Consider the following 21,069-nt stretch of genomic DNA (forward strand, 5'->3'; position numbering starts at 1 on the left):
AGGAAGTATTACGTCCGCATTCCCCCCACGGTGCAGTGAGCACCTGCACCCTCCTGAACTCTGTCAGTTCAGGAGGGTGAAGGGAAAATGTATTTTTTCTCATCCATTCTCCCCAGCTCCAATTTATTTGGAGCTTGGGAGAATGGATGAGAAAAAATGAATGGATTGGAAAGGGTTAATTGATTAAAAATAGGTGGCACCTTAATATTCTGTATATCTCCAGTTCAAATATGTTCTGTGCTTCGTAGAAATCTGCTGCAGAGAGCTATGTATGACGCATAGGCTTCTTCCTTCCTACAGTCAACATAGTTGCAGCTGGCGGTTTGGTGCCTATTTGTGTCCATACCACTTGTTGCTGGTTTAGGTCTAGTTACAATATAGGGCCACTTTCTAATTTTCTTCCAGGGCTACATTGGTTTCCCAATCCATCCTGGCTATGATCATCAGTGCTAGACAAGCCAGGGTTAGGATTTCATATGCAATGGTGTGGACAGTATACCAAATATGGTTTGATCTAGGGGAAAACATGCAGTGAAAGGGAATTTTGTGAATGTAGATAACATCAAATGTCAAAAATCATTCCACTCATCAGTCTCATCCATAATGCTCTCTACAGTGCTGCACCTCCCTGTATCTCCCCCTATCACTCTATCCATCCTGTCTGTTCTGCTAACGATGTTCGACTAAGTTCCTCTGTAGTCTAAAACCTCTTACTCCCTTCCCCAAGATGTTTCTCGAGCCGCTCAGGTTTGGCTATTGAGTAACCCTTTAAACTATGTTACATTTGTTGCTCTAGGTGACTCGTGTACGTTTGATGCATTGGTATAATCAGTACACTATGGGATAGAATCTAGGTACCAACACTGTATTTGCATAATGCAGATATGTATTTGGGGATGGGGTCTATGTTATGTGGCTTCTCATTTCATTTTAATAGTTTTATTGAGTTTATGATAAAGATTAGAGATGAGCGAGCACCAAAATGCTCGGGTGCTTGTTACTCGGGACGAATTTTCGCGATGCTCGAGGGTTCGTTTCGAGTAACAAACCCCATTGAAGTCAATGGGCGACCCGAGCATTTTTGTATATCGCTGATGCTCGCTAAGGTTTCCATTTGTGAAAATCTGGGCAATTCAAGAAAGTGATGGGAACGACACAGCAACGGATAGGGCAGGCGAGGGGCTACATGTTGGGCTGCATCTCAAGTTCCCAGGTCCCACTATTAAGCCACAATAGCGGCAAGAGTGCCACCCCCCTCCCAACAATTTTTACATCTGAAAAGCCCTCATTAGCAATGCATACCTTAGCTAAGCACCACACAACCTCCAACAAAGTACAATCACTGCCTGCATGACACTCTGCTGCCACTTCTCCTGGGTTACATGCTGCCCAACCCCCCCCCCCCCCCCCGCATGACCCAGTGTCCACAGCGCACACCAAAGTGTCCCTGCGCAGCCTTCAGCTGCCCTCATGCCACACCACCCTCATGTCTATTTATAAGTGCGTCTGCCATGAGGAGGAACCGCAGGCACACACTGCAGAGGGTTGGCACGGCTAGGCAGGACCCTCTTTAAAAGGGGCGGGGCGATAGCCCACAATGCTGTACAGAAGCAATGAGAAATCCAATCCTGTGCCAACTCCATCAGGAGCTGCACACGTGGGCATAGCAATGGGGAACCTATCTGCCACACACTATTCATTCTGTCAAGGTGTCTGCATGTCCCAGTCAGACCGCGGTTTTTTATAAATAGTCACAGGCAGGTACAACTCCGCAATGGGAATTCCGTGTGCACCCACAGCATGGGTGGCTCCCTGGAACCCACCGGCTGTACATAAATGTATCCCATTGCAGTGCCCTGGACAGCAGAGCCAACGTCAGATTAAATGCAGGTGGGCTTCGGCCCACACTGCATGCCCCAACCTGACTGGGGTTTTTAATTCATAGACACAGGCAGGTACAACTCCCTATTGTGAAGTCCCTGTGGACCGACAGCATGTGTGGGTGCCAGGAAGCCACCGGCGGTACATAAATATATCCCATTGCATTGCCCATCACAGCTGAGGTAATGTCATGTTTAATGCAGGTGGGCTTCGGCCCACACTGCATGCCCCAGTCAGACTGGGGTTCTTTAGAAGTGGACACATGCAGTTACAACTCCCTGTGGACCCACAGCATGGGTGGCTCCCTGGAACCCACCGGCGGTACATAAATATATCCCATTGCATTGCCCATCACAGCTGAGGTAAAGTCAGCTTTAATGCAGGTGGGCTTCGGCCCACACTACATGCCCCAGTCAGACTGGGGTTCTTTAGAAGTAGACACATGCAGTTACAACTCCCTGTGGACCCATAGCATGGGTGGCTCCCTGGAACCCACCGGCGTTACATAAATATATCCCATTGCAGTGCCCAGCACAGCTGATGTAACGTCAGCTTTAATGCAGGTGGGCAAAAAATTAAATGGATTACACTGTAGGCGAGGGCCCCAAAAAATTGGTGTACCAACAGTACTAATGTACCTCAGAAAAATTGCCCATGCCCAACCAAGAGGGCAGGTGAAACCCATTAATCGCTTTGGTTAATGTGGCTTAATTTGTAACTAGGCCTGGAGGCAGCCCAGTTAAAATAAAAATTGGCTCAGGCGCAAGTTTCAACGCTTTAATGAGCATTGAAACATATAAAAATTGTTTACAAAAATTATATGACTGAGCCTTGTGGGCCTAAGAAAAATTGCCCGTTCGGCGTGATTACGTGAGGTTTCAGGAGGAGGAGCAGGAGGAGGAGGATGAATATAATACACAGATTGATGAAGCTAAAAGGTCCCCGTTTTTGATGGCGATAGAGAACAATGCTTCCATCCGCGGGTGCAGCCTACGTATTGTTTAGGTACCGCTGCTGTCCGCTGGAGCAGCCTACGTATTGTTTAGGTATCGCTGCTGTCTGCTGGTGGAGAAGAAAAGTCTGGGGAAATCCAGGCTTTGTTCATCTTTATGAGTGTAAGCCTGTCGGCACTGTCGGTTGACAGGCGGGTACGCTTATCTGTGATGATTCCCCCAGCCGCACTAAACACCCTCTCTGACAAGATGCTAGCCGCAGGACAAGCAAGCACCTCCAGGGCATACAGCGCGAGTTCAGGCCACGTGTCCAGCTTCGACACCCAGTAGTTGTAGGGGGCAGAGGCGTCACGGAGGACGGTCGTGCGATCGGCTACGTACTCCCTCACCATCCTTTTACAGTGCTCCCGCCGACTCAGCCTTGACTGGGGAGCAGTGACACAGTCTTGCTGGGGAGCCAGAAAGCTGTCAAAGGCCTTAGAGAGTGTTCCCCTGCCTGTGCTGTACATGCTGCCTGATCTCCGCGCCTCCCCTGCTACCTGGCCCTCGGAACTGCGCCTTCTGCCACTAGCGCTGTCTGATGGGAATTTTACCATCAGCTTGTCCGCCAGGGTCCTGTGGTATAGCATCACTCTCGAACCCCTTTCCTCTTCGGGTATGAGAGTGGAAAGGTTCTCCTTATACAGTGGGTCGAGCAGTGTGTACACCCAGTAATCCATAGTGGCCAGAATGCGTGTAACGCGAGGGTCACGAGAAAGGCATCCTAACAGGAAGTCAGCCATGTGTGCCAGGGTACATGTATGCAACACATGGCTGTCCTCACTAGGAAGATCACTTTCAGGATCCTCCTCCTCCTCCTCAGGCCATACACGCTGAAAGGATGACAGGCAAGCAGCATGGGTACCCTCAGCAGTGGGCCAAGTTGTCTCTTCCCCCTCCTCCTCATCCTCCTCATCCTCCTCCTCCTCAACGCGCTGAGATATAGACATGAGGGTGCTCTGACTATCCAGCAACATACTGTCTTCCCCCGCCTCTGTTTCCGAGCGCAAAGTGTCTGCCTTTATGCTTTGCAGGGAACTTCTCAAGAGGCATAGCAGAGGATTGGTGATGCTAATGATTGCAGCATCGCCGCTCACCATCTGGGTAGACTCCTCAAAGTTTCCAAGGACCTGGCAGATGTCTGCCAACCAGGCCCACTCTTCTGTAAAGAATTGAGGAGGCTGACTCCCACTGCGCCGCCTATGTTGGAGTTGGTATTCCACTATAGCTCTACGCTGCTCATAGAGCCTGGCCAACATGTGGAGCGTAGAGTTCCACCATGTGGGCACGTTGCACAGCAGTCGGTGCACTGGCAGATGAAACCGATGTTGCAGGGTGCGCAGGGTGGCAGCGTCCGTGTGGGACTTGCAAAAATGTGCGCAGAGTCGGCGCACCTTTCCGAGCAGGTCTGACAAGCGTGGGTAGCTTTTCAGAAAGCGCTGAACCACCAAATTAAAGACGTGGGCCAGGCATGGCACGTGCGTGAGGCTGCCGAGCTGCAGAGCCGCCACCAGGTTACGGCCGTTGTCACACACGACCATGCCCGGTTGGAGGCTCAGCGGCGCAAGCCAGCGGTCGGTCTGCTCTGTCAGACCCTGCAGCAGTTCGTGGGCCGTGTGCCTCTTCTCTCCTAAGCTGAGTAGTTTCAGCACGGCCTGCTGACGCTTGCCCACCGCTGTGCTGCCCTGCCGCGCGACACTGACTGCTGGCGACGTGCTGCTGCTGACACATCTTGATTGCGAGACAGAGGTTGCGTAGGAGGAGGAGGAGGGTGGTTTAGTGGAGGAAGCATACACCGCCGCAGATACCAGCACCGAGCTGGGGCCCGCAATTCTGGGGGTGGGTAGGACGTGAGCGGTCCCAGGCTCTGACTCTGTCCCAGCCTCCACTAAATTCACCCAATGTGCCGTCAGGGAGATATAGTGGCCCTGCCCGCCTGTGTTTGTCCACGTGTCCGTTGTTAAGTGGACCTTGGCAGTAACCGCGTTGGTGAGGGCGCGTACAATGTTGCGGGAGACGTGGTCGTGCAGGGCTGGGATGGCACATTGGGAAAAGTAGTGGCGACTGGGAACTGAGTAGCGCGGGGCCGTGGCCGCCATCATACCTTTGAACGCCTCCGTTTCCACAACCCTATACGGCAGCATCTCCAGGCTGATAAATTTGGCTATGTGCACGTTTAACGCTTGAGCGTGCGGGTGCGTGGCGGTGTACTTGCACTTGCGCTCCAACACTTGCGCTAGCGACGGCTGGACGGTGCGCTGAGAGACATTGGTGGATGGGGCCGAGCACAGCGGAGGTGAGGGTGTGGGTGCAGGCCAGGAGACGGTAGTGCCTGTGTCCTGAGAGGGGGGTTGGATCTCAGTGGCAGGTTGGGGCACAGGGAGAGATGCAGCGGTGCAAACCGGAGGCGGTGAACGGCCTTCGTCCCACCTTGTGGGGTGCTTGGCCATCATATGTCTGCGCATGCTGGTGGTGGTGAGGCTGGTGGTGGTGGCTCCCCGGCTGATCTTGGCGCGACAAAGGTTGCACACCACTGTTCGTCGGTCGTCTGCACTCTCAGTGAAAAACTGCCTGACCTTTGAGCACCTCGGCCTCTGCAGGGTGGCATGGCGCGAGGGGGCGCTTTGGGAAACAGTTGGTGGATTATTCGGTCTGGCCCTGCCTCTACCCCTGGCCACCGCACTGCCTCTTCCAACCTGCCCTGCTGCTGCACTTGCCTCCCCCTCTGAAGACCTGTCCTCAATAGGCGTAGCAAACCAGGTGGGGTCAATCACCTCATCGTCCTGCTGCTCTTCCTCCGAATCCTCTGTGCGCTCCTCCCTCGGACGTACTCCAATTACTACTACCTGAGTGATAGACAACTGTGTCTCATCGTCATCGTCCTCCTCACCCACTGAAAGCTCTTGAGACAGTTGCCGGAAGTCCCCAGCCTCATCCCATGGACCCCGAGAACTTTCCAAAGGTTGGGCATCGGTCACGACAAACTCCTCCGGTGGGAGAGGAACCATTGCTGGCCATTCTGGGCAGGGGCCTGGAAACAGTTCCTGAGAGTCTGCCTGCTCCTCAGAATGTGTCATTGTAATGGAGTGAGGAGGCTGGTAGGAAGGCTGAGCAGCAGCCAGAGGATTCAGAGTTGCAGCAGTGGACGGCGCAGAATTCTGCGTGGTCGATAGATTGCTGGATGCACTTTCTGCCATCCACGACAGGACCTGCTCACTGCTCATTTTCTAATAAAGGTCTACCGCGTGGACCCATTAATTGTGAGATGAATGTGGGGACGCCAGAAACGTGCCTCTCTCCTAATCCTGCAGCAGTCGGCTGTGATACACCTGGATCAGGAGCTCGGCCTGTGCCCACACCCTGACTTGGGCCTCCGCGTCCTCGCCCGCGTCCACGTCCTCTAGGCCTACCCCTACCCCTCAGCATGCTGTATTACCAATAGTGCAGAAACAGAACGCTGTAATTAAATGTGCCGCTTATTGGCCTGTGGTTGGAGGCTGACTTCCCTTACGGAACGCACAGCAGAGCCAGGAAACAATTTTGCGCACGCCTGTAGTGAGACGTAGGTGCGTATGACTGAGCTAGTGGAATTCACAGCGCAGAAGCAGTCAAGTGGCCAAAGGCCAGTAGTAGGCCTTAAGTATTTTGCTTCTATTTTTTTAAAATGCTGAGCTGATACAGCAGACAGATACTGTAGGCAGCGTGTAATATTATGTATACTGTTTCCCTCTGGCGGGATGACGGCGGTGATGTAACAGAGACAGCAGACCCAGGAAACAATTTTGCGCAAGCCTGCTGAAACGCTTAGCTGCGTATTAATTAGGACTACTACCCCCAGCAGACAGATACTGTAGGCAGCGTATAATATTATGTATACTGTTTCCCTCTGGTGGGATGACGGCGGTGATGTAACAGAGACAGCAGACCCAGGAAACAATTTTGCGCAAGCCTGCTGAAACGCTTAGCTGCGTATTAATTAGGACTACTAGCCCCAGCAGACAGATACTGTAGGCAGCGTATAATATTATGTATACTGTTTCCCTCTGGCGGGATGACGGCGGTGATGTAGCAGAGACAGCAGACCCAGGAAACAATTTTGCGCAAGCCTGCTGTAACACTTAGCTGCGTATTAATTAGGACTACTACCCCCAGCAGACATGCAGTAAACTGAAGACGGTCACAGGCAGCCCAAAAATAGTATTTTTCCCCAATTTTTTTGAAAAAGCCCACTGCCTATATAGCCTGGATATCTCTTTCCCTGCCTCACCAGTACTGGCCCTATACTTTGTAAAATAACTGCAGACTGAGGACGCAATGCTCTGCACGGCCGATATACAAAAAAAAAAATTGTGCAACACTGCTAAAAGCAGCCTCAACAGTACTGCACACGGTCAGATGTGGCCCTAAGAAGGACCGTTGGGGTTCTTGAAGCCTAAAATCACTCCTAACGCTCTCCCTATAGCAGCTCCGGCATCAGCAGCACTTTACCTGATCTCTGTCAGAACGCGTCTGTTGCGAGCCGCGGGAGGGGCTGATTTATATACTCGGGTGACACCTGATCTCGCCAGCCACTCACTGCAGGGGGTGGTATAGGGCTTGAACGTAGCAGGGGGAAGTTGTAATGCCTTCCCTGTCTTTCTATTGGCCAGAAAAGCGCGCTAACGTCTCAGAGATGAACGTGAAAGTAACCCGAACATCGCGTGGTGCTCGCCTCGAGTAACGAGCATCTCGAACACGCTAATACTCGAACGAGTATCAAGCTCGGACGAGTACGTTCGCTCATCTCTAATAAAGATTGCAAATTACTTCTAATATTTTGACTTTGATGTACTTTCTTAATTATTGGTTTTATTGAAGCCCGTGTACTGGTTTAGGCCCATGTTCACAGGTAGCGCATCTGTTGCAAATTCTGTACTGAAAGTCTGTTTAACAAATGTCAGTGTATATAAATGGATTCAATGAATGGCTGTGATTGGTTTATTGAGCGCTGGCTCTGATTGGCTAAGGCGGCACTCGCGAACCAATCAGAGCAATCTCTTGCTGGAGGCAGGGTATTCAAGCACTGTTACTAGCAAGAGATGCCATGTCGGTGCTGAGGACTACACGGAAGCCTGCCGGAGACCGGCGATAGGGACCTGGACAGCGTATGCTCGGTGAGGATAAGACACCCCTTAAAAATAAGACCCTGTGCCTCTTTTGGGGCAAAAATTAATATAAGACAGGGTCTTATTTTGGGGAAACACAGTATATATGGGAATGAGATAGATAGATGCTAGAGATGAGCGAGCACCAAAATGCTTGAGTGCTCGTTACTCGAGTCGAACTTTCAGTGATGCTCGAGAGTTCGTTTCGAGTAACGAACCCCATTGAAGTCAATGGGCGACTCGAGCATTTTTGTATATGACTGGTGCTCTGCTAAGGTTTTCATTTGTGAAAATCTTAGCAAATCACCAGAGTCATGTAAAAAAACACAGAAATGGATAGGGCAGGCGAGGAGCAACATGCAGGGCTGCATTTCGGGCTCCGAGGTCTCACTATTAAGCCACAATAGTGGCAACAGTGAGACCCCCCAACCCCCCCCCCCCCCCCACTGTCAGCATAAAGATCGTTCTCCTCTGCCACAGCTGTAACAGAGAAAAACGATGTCATCCCATTGAATTCAATGGAGCCGGCAATACAGCCGGCTCTATTGAAAGCAATGGGCTGCCGGCGATCGCGGGATGAATTATCGGGAAGGGCTTAAAAATATAAGCCCTTACCTGAGAATCATCCTAAAATGTGTAAAAATAAAAAATTATGTCAGCATTAAGATCGTTCTCCTCTGCCACAGCTGTAACAGCTATGGCAGAGAAGAACAATGTTAGCTCATTGAATTCAATGGAGCCGGCAATACAGCCGGCTCCATTGAAAGCAATGGGCTGCCGGCGAGCGCGGGATGAATTTTTGGGAAGGGCTTAAAAATATAAGCCCTTCCCTGAAAAAGAAACATTTTAGTGCAAAACAAAAAAAGAATAAAATTAAAACGTACCTCTCCGCCGCTGCTGTGACCCCCGCGGGCATGAAGAACACATCTGCCGCATGCGGCAGATGTATCCTTCACCCCCCCGCTGGTTAAAAGAATTCCCTGCTGCTACATCTGCCACATCTGTGGCAGATGCAGCAAAAGGAATTCTTCAGTTCTCAACCGCAGCTGTCACACATGACAGCTGCGGTAGAGAATCCTGCTGCTGGCATCCTGTCAATGGCTTTTCAGGGAAGGGCTTCATACGCCCTTCCCTGAAAAGCCATTTAAATTAGTGCAAAAAATTAAAAAAAACAATTCTCACCTCCCTTCAGTTGCCGGGGCTCAGCTGCGACTTCTAGCGCTGTCCCAGGCTCTGTAGTTCTGAGCTATCAGCAGCCGGGGATTTAAAATCCCCAGCTGCTGATAGCTCAGCAGCGCTACAGAGCCGGGGACAGCGGCAGAAGTCCCCGCTGAGCCCCGACAGCTGTTAGTGGCTTTGCAGGGAAGGGCTTCATAAGCCCTTCCCTGAAAAGCCTTTTAAAATAGTAAAAAAAAAAAAAAAAAATAGGTACTCACCTCTCTTCAGCTGCCGGGGCACAGCCGCGTCTTCTCCTGCTGTCCCCTGCACTGTGTTGCTGAACTGCTGATCTATCACCAGCCGGGGATTTAAAATCTGCGCCTGCTGAAAGAGCTGAATGTAATTGGCTGAGGTGCTCCGCTAATCACAGGCAGCTCTCACCTGTCATTCATTCGGGGAGATTTTAAATCCCCGGCTGGTGATAGATCAGCAGTTCAGCACCACAGTGCAGGGGACTGCAGGAGAAGACGCAGCTGTGCCTCGGCAGCTGAAGGGAGGTGAGTATCTATTTTTTTTGGTTTTTAAATCACTTTTAATTCATTTCCAGGGAATGGCTTATATGTAAAGCCCTTCCCTGAAAAATAATTCAGGTGTGTCAGCAGACCATTGTCTTCAATGGAGTCGCCGGCAGCAGCAGCGGCTCCATTGAAGAGAATGCCTGCATTTTTATTCTTTTTTACACTAAAATCTTTCTTTTTCAGGGAAGGGCTTATATGTAAAGTCCTTCCCTGAAAAGGAATGCAGGGAGCCAGCAGGCCATTGTTTTCAATGGAGCCGCCGGCAGTAGCCGCGGCTCCATTGAAAGCAATGCGTGCATTCCCTATGGTGCACGCATGTTCTATCTTTGCAGACACGCACCTGCAAAGTACAGACATCTGCACACACCACAGGGAATGCAGTGTTGTAAATACAAGTGTGTTTTTGTGCGTGCGTACGCACGCACCAAAACACGCTCGTCTGAACGCACCCTTAAGGATGATTTTCAGGTAAGGGCTTATATTTTTAAGCCCTTCCCAAAAATTCATCCCGCGCTCGCTGGCAGCCCATTGCTTTCAATGGAGCCGGCTGTATTGCCGGCTCCATTGAATTCAATGGTCAGTGCTCGTTTAATCGAGACGAGTACCGCGTGGTGCTCGTCTCGAGTAACGAGCATCTCGAGCACCCTAATACTCGAACGAGCATCAAGTTCGGACGAGTATGCTCGCTCATCTCTAATCGATTCTTAATGAGTCTAAGAGGGTGCAGCCAGACCACAAAATGTCACACCTTCCAAGGAGGACATGCAAATACATGGAATAAATGTAAGAAAAAAAGGGGTTGTAGGCGCAATCCCTTTTCTTGAAGAGGCACGAGACGTATTTCTAAGGTTGACTCCTCTGTTTTTATTAAGAATAACTCACGTATACAATAGAGTCCTTTTTCATTGAATTGAGTAGGAGTTATAGAAACAACACAGCACAGCTTGCTATGCTGTTTTCATAATTGTTCCAGTTACAGAAACAGTGTAGCATGCTGGGTTACACTGTTTCCTTAGCTCTCAGTCACTTCAATGAAAGCTATAGAAAAAGTTCCCAACTACTTCGAATAGTTGGTTGGAAACAGAAGGTCAAGTATCCCATCTCGGCCATTCAAAGTAAAGATGGAAATACCCCTTTTAGCCCCTTTAACATGGGTCAATATTTGGGCCCAATCATAGATCCATTTAAATATGCCCATAATCAGCTGATAAATGAGTAAATGCTACTTCATTGCCTGATGGGCTATTCTATGTGAGCACAAAAATGCTCACTCGTTGGTATTGCATCTTCCCTGCAGTGTAATCAGGGCTGTAAGCTGCTAGCAAATGCTATTTGTATAGGGATGGATCAATGACCATAGTAATGATTGGCCATCCCCATACCAGTGACCCTATGCTGCATATGAACGGCAGGAACAAGCATAAATCGACCTGCTATTTGTCAATCAGCTCCATTATAGCTGTCAGAGAACTGGCCGCACTTTAACCCTTTCCAATCCAATTTGTATCCTGGTTTTCCTAGGGGGCTTACTCTTTTTCTGTCATTATAAAACGACGCCATCTGAGGGCTAAAGCCAGTACTGCATGAGATGACACGTTGGATAGCCTCCAACAGCAGAGAGGCTGGCAATATACAGTAAGAAAACCCCAACGGATGTCTTCCAACATTGTAGCTGTACAGCCTTAAATCATGTCTTTAGACGTCAGACAGTGGATTGGAAATGGTTAAAGGGGTTGTCCCGCGAAAGCAAGTGGGGTTTAGCACTTCTGTATGGCCATATTAATGCACTTTGTAATATACATCGTGCATTAAATATGAGCCATACAGAAGTTATTCACTTACCTGTTCCGTTGCTAGCGTCCCCGTCTCCATGGTGCCGTCTAATTTCAGCGTCTAATCGCCCAATTAGACGCGCTTGCGCAGTCCGGTCTTCTCCCTTCTGAATGGGGCCGCTCGTGCCGGAGAGCTGCTCCTCGTAGCTCTGCCCCGTCACGTGTGCCGATTCCAGCCAATCAGGAGGCTGGAATCGGCAATGGAACGCACAGAGCCCACGGTGCACCATGGGAGAAGACCTGCGGTCCACTGTGGGTGAAGATCCCGGCGGCCATCTTCGCAAGGTAAGTAAGAAGTCACCGGAGCGCGGGGATTCGGGTAAGTACTATCCGTTTTTTTTTTTTAAACCCCTGCATCGGGTTTGTCTTGTGCCGAATGGGGGGCTATTGAAAAAAAAAATAACCCGTTTCGGCGTGGGACAACCCCTTTAAAGAGCCTTAAGGAACCTTTCACATGGGTGGAATTAGCCTGCAGGTCACACTACAAGCTGTGTTAAATTCTGCACCAAAATCCACGGACTACCTACGGATTTGAATGCGGAATACACAATGGCTTAGATCTGCCTGCAATTCCGCATCCAAACCCGTAGTCAGACCTCTGTTGTGACTAGTGTTGCATGCTGGCGGAATAATTCCTTTATTTTTCTGAACCTGCTGAGTCCACAACATGGTAGGCCGAGAACCCAGTGATCAAGGATGCTGACCTGATCAAATCCAGCCACAGTCCCCAGTCTACTCTTTGTAACCGAAGTTCTCTGCATTTACATTACAACATTTCATCTCTCATTTTTATGCAAAATAGCGATAAATCAGCAGAAACTGAAGCAAAACAAAAGTAAATGCCATTCACATGGAAGTAATAGAGTCAAGAAAAGTACCTGGAAAAATGACGGGGAAGGATTCGGAGTCAGCGGTCACCGTAACAGCGACATAATCACGGTCCATTTCCCTATTTGTGAGTGATTAGATGTGTAAACAGATTTCTTTGCAAACTTCCCCAAAATCCAAATCCTGTTTCCTTTTGTGTTTTTTAAGTCTTTAAACAATTATGTTCCAGATAGGAGAGCACCACCAGCTCTATATATTACGCTGCGCACATCTTGCCATTAATCCTCTGCCTGCTGACTGTCCTCTCCGTTTACTATCAGCTGATGTTTGTTTATACAGGAAGTTTTGTCTTCTCGCTCCGTGATGGGAGAGGCCTGAGCAGCTGAACGAAACTGAAAGCAGCAGCTGCCTCCTGGCTGCACACGGAGGCCGGCCAGTCCTGGAGAGAGGGCCGCACACCAGCGTATAGCAGCATCCAGAATATAGACAGAGGCCTGCCAGTCCTGGAGAGAGGGACGCACACCAGCGTATGGCAGCATCCAGAATATAGACAGAGGCCTGCCAGTCCGGAGCGAGGGCCGCACACCAGCGTATAGCAGCATCCAGAATATAGACAGAGGCCTGCCAGTCCTGAGCGAGGGCCGCACACCAGAATATAGCAGCATCCAGAATATAGACAGAGGCCTGCCAGTCCTGAGCGAGGGCCGCACACCAGAATATAGCAGCATCCAGAATATAGACAGAGGCCTGCCAGTCCTGAGCGAGGGCCGCACAACAGAATATGGCAGCATCCGGAATATAGACAGAGGCCTGCCAGTCCTGGAGAGAGGGACGCACACCAGAATATAGCAGCATCCAGAATATAGACAGAGGCCTGCCAGTCCTGGAGACAGGGACGAACACCAGCGTATAGCAGCATCCAGTATATAGACAGAGGCCTGCCAGTCCTGGAGCGAGGCCGCACACCAGCGTATAGCAGCATCCAGTATATAGACAGAGGCCTGCCAGTCCTGGAGCGAGGCCGCACACCAGCGTATAGCAGCATCCAGAATATAGACAGACGCCTGCCAGTCCTGAGCGAGGGCCGCACACCAGCGTAGAGCAGCATCCAAAATATAGACAGAGGCCTGCCAGTCCTGGAGCGAGGCCGCACACCAGCGTAGAGCAGCACCCAGAATATAGACAGAGGCCTGCCAGTCCTGGAGAGAGGGATGCACACCAGCGTATAGCAGCATCCAGTATATAGACAGAGGCCTGCCAGTGCTGGAGAGAGGGCCGCACACCAGCGTAGAGCAGCATCCAGTATATAGACAGAGGCCTGCCAGTCCTGGAGAGAGGGACGCACACCAGAATATGGCAGCATCCAGAATATAGACAGAGGCCTGCCAGGCCTGAGCGAGGGCCGCACACCAGCGTAGAGCAGCATCCAGTATATAGACAGAGGCCTGCCAGTCCTGGAGCGAGGGCCGCACACCAGCGTAAAGCAACATCCAGTATATAGACAGAGGCCTGCCAGTCCTGAGCGAGGGCCGCACACCAGCGTATAGCAGCATCCAGAATATAGACAGAGGCCTGCCAGGCCTGAGCGAGGGCCGCACACCAGCGTATAGCAGCATCCAGAATATAGACAGAGGCCTGCCAGTCCTGAGCGAGGGCCGCACACCAGCGTATAGCAGCATCCAGAATATAGACAGAGGCCTGCCAGTCCTGGAGAGAGGGACGCACACAAGAATATAGCAGCATCCAGAATATAGACAGAGGCCTGCCAGTCCTGGAGAGAGGGACGCACACAAGAATATAGCAGCATCCAGAATATAGACAGAGGCCTGCCAGGCCTGAGCGAGGGCCGCACACCAGCGTATAGCAGCATCCAGAATATAGACAGAGGCCTGCCAGTCCTGAGCGAGGGCCGCACACCAGCGTATAGCAGCATCCAGAATATAGACAGACGCCTGCCAGTCCTGAGCGAGGGCCGCACACCAGCGTAGAGCAGCATCCAAAATATAGACAGAGGCCTGCCAGTCCTGGAGCGAGGGACGCACACCAGAATATAGCAGCATCCAGAATATAGACAGAGGCCTGCCACTCCTGGAGCGAGGCCGCACACCAGCGTAGAGCAGCATCCAGAATATAGACAGAGGCCTGCCAGTCCTGGAGAGAGGGATGCACACCAGCGTATAGCAGCATCCAGTATATAGACAGAGGCCTGCCAGTCCTGGAGAGAGGGCCGCACACCAGCGTAGAGCAGCATCCAGTATATAGACAGAGGCCTGCCAGTCCTGGAGAGAGGGACGCACACCAGAATATGGCAGCATCCAGAATATAGACAGAGGCCTGCCAGTCCTGAGCGAGGGCCGCACACCAGTGTATAGCAGCATCCAGAATATAGACAAAGGCCTGCCAGTCCTGGAGAGAGGGCCGCACACCAGCGTAGAGCAGCATCCAGTATATAGACAGAGGCCTGCCAGTCCTGGAGAGAGGGCCGCACACCAGCGTAGAGCAGCATCCAGTATATAGACAGAGGCCTGCCAGTCCTGGAGAGAGGGACGCACACCAGAATATAGCAGCATCCAGAATATAGACAGAGGCCTGCCAGTCCTGGAGCGAGGGCCGAACACCAGAATATAGCAGCATCCAGAATATAGACAGAGGCCTGCCAGTCCTGGAGAGAGGGCCGCACACCAGAATATAGCAGCATCCAGAATATAGACAGAGGCCTGCCAGTCCTGGAGCCAGGCTGCACACCAGAATATAGCAGCATCCAGAATATAGACAGAGGCCTGCCAGTCCTGAGCGAGGGCCGCACACCAGCGTATAGCAGCATCCAGAATATAGACAGAGGCCTGCCAGTCCTGAGCGAGGGCCGCACACCAGCGTATAGCAGCATCCAGAATATAGACAGAGGCCTGCCAGTCCTGGAGAGAGGCCGCACACCAGCGTATAGCAGTATCCAGAATATAGACAGAGGCCTGCCAGTATATAGACAGAGGCCTGCCAGTCCTGGAGCGAGGCCGCACAACAGTGTAGAGCAGCATCCAGTATATAGACAGAGGCCTGCCAGGCCTGAGCGAGGGCCGCACACCAGCGTAGAGCAGCATCCAGTATATAGACAGAGGCCTGCCAGTCCTGGAGCGAGGGCCGCACACCAGCGTAAAGCAACATCCAGTATATAGACAGAGGCCTGCCAGTCCTGAGCGAGGGCCGCACACCAGCGTATAGCAGCATCCAGAATATAGACAGAGGCCTGCCAGGCCTGAGCGAGGGCCGCACACCAGCGTATAGCAGCATCCAGAATATAGACAGAGGCCTGCCAGTCCTGAGCGAGGGCCGCACACCAGCGTATAGCAGCATCCAGAATATAGACAGAGGCCTGCCAGTCCTGGAGAGAGGGACGCACACAAGAATATAGCAGCATCCAGAATATAGACAGAGGCCTGCCAGTCCTGGAGCGAGGCCGCAAACCAGTGTATAGCAGTATCCAGAATATAGACAGAGGCCTGCCAGTCCTGAGCGAGGGCCGCACACCAGCATCTATAATATAGAGAGAAGCCTGCCAGTCCTGAGCGAGGGCCGCACACCAGCGTATGGCAGCATCCAGAATATAGACAGAGGCCTGCCAGTCCTGAGCGAGGGCCACACACCAGCGTATGGCAGCATCCAGAATATAGACAGAGGCCTGCCAGTCCGGAGCGAGGGCCGCAGATCAGCATACAGCCCCATCCAGAATATAGACAGAGACCTGCAAGTCCTGGAGGAAGGGCCGCACAGCAGAGTAGAGCAGCATCCAGAATATAGACAGAAGCCTGCCAGTCCTGGAGCGAGGGCCGCACACCAACGTATAGCAGCATCCAGAATATAGACAAAGGGCCTGCCAGCTCTGGAGCGAGACCGCATACCAGCATACAGCACCATCCAGAATATAGACAGAGGCCTGCCAGTCCTGGAGCGAGAGCCACACACCAGCGTAGAGCACCATCCAGAATATAGACCGAGGCCTGCCAGTCCTGCAGCGAGGGCCGCACACCAGCGTATGGCAGCATCCAGAATATAGATAGAGGCCTGCCACTCCTGAGCGAGGGCCGCACACCAGCATACAGCACCATCCAAAATATAGACAGAGGCCTGCCAGTCCTGGAGCGAGGGCCGCACACCAGCGTATAGCAGCATCCAGAATATAGACAGAGGCCTGCCAGTCCTGGAGCGAGGGCCGCACACCAGCGTATAGCAGCATCCAGAATATAGACAGAGGCCTGCCAGTCCTGGAGAGAGGGACGCACACAAGAATATAGCAGCATCCAGAATATAGACAGAGGCCTGCCAGTCCTGGAGCGAGGCCGCAAACCAGTGTATAGCAGTATCCAGAATATAGATAGAGGCCTGCCAGTCCTGAGCGAGGGCCGCACACCAGCATCTATAATATAGAGAGAAGCCTGCCAGTCCTGAGCGAGGGCCGCACACCAGCGTATGGCAGCATCCAGAATATAGACAGAGGCCTGCCAGTCCTGAGCGAGGGCCACACACCAGCGTATGGCAGCATCCAGAATATAGACAGAGGCCTGCCAGTCCGGAGCGAGGGCCGCAGATCAGCATACAGCCCCATCCAGAATATAGACAGAGACCTGCAAGTCCTGGAGGAAGGGCCACACAGCAGAGTAGAGCAGCATCCAGAATATAGACAGAAGCCTGCCAGTCCTGGAGCGAGGGCCGCACACCAACGTATAGCAGCATCCAGAATATAGACAGAGGCCTTCCAGTCCTGAGCGAGGGCCGCACACCAGCATACAGCCCCATCCAGAATATAGACAGAGACCTGCCAGTCCTGAGCGAGGGCCACACACCAGCGTAGAGCAGTATCCATAATATAGACAGAGGCCTGCCAGTCCTGAGCGAGGGCCGCACACCAGCATACAGCACCATCCAGAATATAGACAGAGGCCTGCCAGTCCTGGAGCGAGGGCCGCACACCAGTGTATAGCAGCATCCAGAATATAGACAGAGGCCTGCCAGTCCTGGAACGAGGGCCGCACACCAGCGTAGAGCAGCATCCAGAATATAGACAAAGGGCCTGCCAGCTCTGGAGCGAGACCGCATACCAGCATAAAGCACCATCCAGAATATAGACAGAGGCCTGCCAGTCCTGGAGCGAGAGCCACACACCAGCGTAGAGCACCATCCAGAATATAGACCGAGGCCTGCCAGTCCTGCAGCGAGGGCCGCACACCAGCGTATGGCAGCATCCAGAATATAGATAGAGGCCTGCCACTCCTGAGCGAGGGCCGCACACCAGCATACAGCACCATCCAAAATATAGACAGAGGCCTGCCAGTCCTGGAGCGAGGGCCGCACACCAGCGTATAGCAGCATCCAGAATATAGGCAGAGGCCTGCCAGTCCTGGAGCAAGGGCCGCACATCAGAGTAGAGTAGCATCCAGAATATAGACAGAGGCCTGCCAGTCCTGGAGCGAGGGCCGCACACCAGCGTATAGCAGCATCCAGAATATAGACAGAGGCCTGCCAGGCCTGGAGCAAGGGGCCGCACACCAGCATACAGCACCATCCAGAATATAGACAGAGGCCTGCCAGGCCTGGAGCGAGAGCCGCACACCAGCATACAGCACCATCCAGAATATAGACAGAGGCCTACCAGGCCTGGAGCGAGGGCCGCACACCAGCGTATAGCAGCATCCAGAATATAGACAGAGGCCTGCCAGTCCTGGAGCGAGGGCTGCAAACCAGCGTAGAGCAGCATCCAGAACATAGACAGTGGCCTGCCAGTCCTGGAACGAGGGCCGCACACCAGTGTACAGCAGCATCCAGATTATAGACAGAGGCCTGCTAGTCCTGAGTGAGGGCTGCTCACCAGCATACACTACCATCCAGAATATAGACAGAGGCCTGCCAGTCCTGGAGCAAGGGCCGCACACCAGCGTAGAGCAGCATCCAGTATATAGACAGAGACCTGCCAGTCCTGAGCGAGGGCCACACACCAGCATACAGCACCATCCAGAATATAGACAGAGGCCTGCCAGTCCTGAGCGAGGGCCGCACACCAGCATCTATAATATAGACAGAGGCCTGCCAGTCCTAAGCGAGGGCCGCACACCAGCATACAGCACCATCCAGAATATAGACAGAGGCCTGCCAGGCCTGGAGCGAGGGCCGCAGACCAGCATACAGCACCATCCACAATATAGACAGAGGCCTGCAAGTCCGGGAGGAAGGGCCGCACAGCAGAGTAGAGCAGCATCCAGAATATAGACAGAAGCCTGCCAGTCCTGGAGCGAGGGCCGCACACCAGCGTATAGCAGCGTCCAGAATATAGACAGAGGCCTGCCAGGCCTGGAGCAAGGGGCCGCACACCAGCATACAGCACCATCCAGAACATAGACAGTGGCCTGCCAGTCCTGGAACGAGGGCCGCACACCAGTGTACAGCAGCATCCAGAATATAGACAGAGGCCTGCTAGTCCTGAGTGAGGGCCGCTCACCAGCATACACTACCATCCAGAATATAGACAGAGGCCTGCCAGTCCTGGAGCAAGGGCCACACACCAGCGTAGAGCAGCATCCAGTATATAGACAGAGACCTGCCAGTCCTAAGCGAGGGCCGCACACCAGCATACAGCACCATCCAGAATATAGACAGAGGCCTGCCAGGCCTGGAGCGAGGGCCGCAGACCAGCATACAGCACCATCCACAATATACACAGAGGCCTGCAAGTCCGGGAGGAAGGGCCGCACAGCAGAGTAGAGCAGCATCCAGAATATAGACAGAAGCCTGCCAGTCCTGGAGCGAGGGCCGCACACCAGCGTATAGCAGCATCCAGAATATAGACAGAGGCCTGCCAGGCCTGGAGCAAGGGGCCGCACACCAGCATACAGCACCATCCAGAATATAGACAGAGGCCTGCCAGGCCTGGAGCGAGAGCCGCACACCAGCATACAGCACCATCCAGAATATAGACAGAGGCCTGCCAGGCCTGGAGCGAGGGCCGCACACCAGCGTATAGCAGCATCCAGAATATAGACAGAGGCCTGCCAGTCCTGGAGCGAGGGCTGCACACCAGCGTAGAGCAGCATCCAGAACATAGACAGTGGCCTGCCAGTCCTGGAACGAGGGCCGCACACCAGTGTACAGCAGCATCCAGAATATAGACAGAGGCCTGCTAGTCCTGAGTGAGGGCCGCTCACCAGCATACACTACCATCCAGAATATAGACAGAGGCCTGCCAGTCCTGGAGCAAGGGCCACACACCAGCGTAGAGCAGCATCCAGAATATAGATAGAGGCCTGCCAGTCCTGGAGCGAGGGCCGCACACCAGCGTATAGCAGCATCCAGAATATAGACAAAGGGCCTGCCAGCTCTGGAGCGAAACCCCATACCTGCATACAGCACCATCCAGAATATAGACAGAGACCTGCCATTCCTGAGCGAGGCCCAAACACCAGTGTACAGCAGCATCCAGAATATAGACAGAGGTCTGCCACTCCTGAATGAGGGCCGCACGCCAGCATACAGCACCATCCAGAATATAGACAGAGGCCTGCCAGGCCTGGAGCGAGAGCCGCACACCAGCATACAGCACCATCCAGAATATAGACAGAGGCCTGCCAGGCCTGGAGCGAGGGCCGCACACCAGCGTACAGCACCATCCAGAATATAGACAGAGGCCTGCCAGTCCTGGAGCGAAGGCCGCACACCAGAGTAGAGCAGCATCTAGAATATAGACAGAGACCTGCCAGTCCTGAGCGAGGGCCGCACACCAGCATACAGCACCATCCAGAATATAGACAGAGCTCTGCCAGTCCGGAGCGAGGGCCGCACACCAGCGTAGAGCAGCATCCAGAATATAGACCGAGGCCTGCCAGTCCTGCAGCGAGGGCCGCACACCAGCGTATGGCAGCATCCAGAATATAGATAGAGGCCTGCCACTCCTGAATGAGGGCCGCACACCAGCATACAGCACCATCCAGAATATAGACAGAGGCCTGCCAAGCCTGGAGCGAGAGCCGCACACCAGCATACAGCACCATCCAGTATATAGACAGAGGCCTGCCAGGCCTAGAGCGAGGGCCGCACACCAGCGTATAGCAGCATCCAGAATATAGACAGAGGCCTGCCAGTCCTGGAGCGAGGGCCGCACACCAGCGTAGAGCAGCATCCAGAATATAGACAGTGGCCTGCCAGTCCTGAGCGAGGGCCGCACACCAGCATACAGCACCATCAAGAATATAGACAGAGGTCTGCCAGTCCGGAGCGAGGGCCACACACCAGCATACAGCACCATCCAGAATATAGACAGAGGCCTGCCAGTCCTGAGCGAGGGCCGCACACCAGCATCTATAATATAGACAGAGGCCTGCCAGTCCTAAGCGAGGGCCGCACACCAGCATACAGCACCATCCAGAATATAGACAGAGGCCTGCCAGGCCTGGAGCGAGGGCCGCAGACCAGCATACAGCACCATCCAGAATATAGACAGAGGCCTGCAAGTCCGGGAGGAAGGGCCGCACAGCAGAGTAGAGCAGCATCCAGAATATAGACAGAAGCCTGCCAGTCCTGGAGCGAGGGCCGCACACCAGCGTATAGCAGCATCCAGAATATAGACAGAGGCCTGCCAGGCCTGGAGCAAGGGGCCGCACACCAGCATACAGCA

At 52.9% G+C, this 21,069-nt stretch overlaps 1 protein-coding gene across 2 annotated transcripts in view; it reads right to left on the reverse strand.

The window, feature by feature from the left end:
* Window positions 1–12,722, reverse strand: part of LOC136621670 (uncharacterized) — a 508,529-nt gene extending 495,807 nt beyond the window's left edge. For both annotated transcript variants that reach the window (XR_010791257.1, XM_066597321.1), the window contains exon 1: window positions 12,464–12,722. Coding sequence is in view for 1 of the 2 variants with exons in the window: in XM_066597321.1 (XP_066453418.1) it covers window positions 12,464–12,530 (67 nt within the window). In the remaining variant the exon portion in view is untranslated. The remainder of the gene's footprint in view (window positions 1–12,463) is intronic.
* Between the last annotated feature and the right edge of the window lie 8,347 nt (window positions 12,723–21,069).

This window comes from Eleutherodactylus coqui, chromosome 3, assembly GCF_035609145.1.
Source record: "Eleutherodactylus coqui strain aEleCoq1 chromosome 3, aEleCoq1.hap1, whole genome shotgun sequence".
Taxonomy (NCBI): domain Eukaryota; kingdom Metazoa; phylum Chordata; class Amphibia; order Anura; family Eleutherodactylidae; genus Eleutherodactylus; species Eleutherodactylus coqui.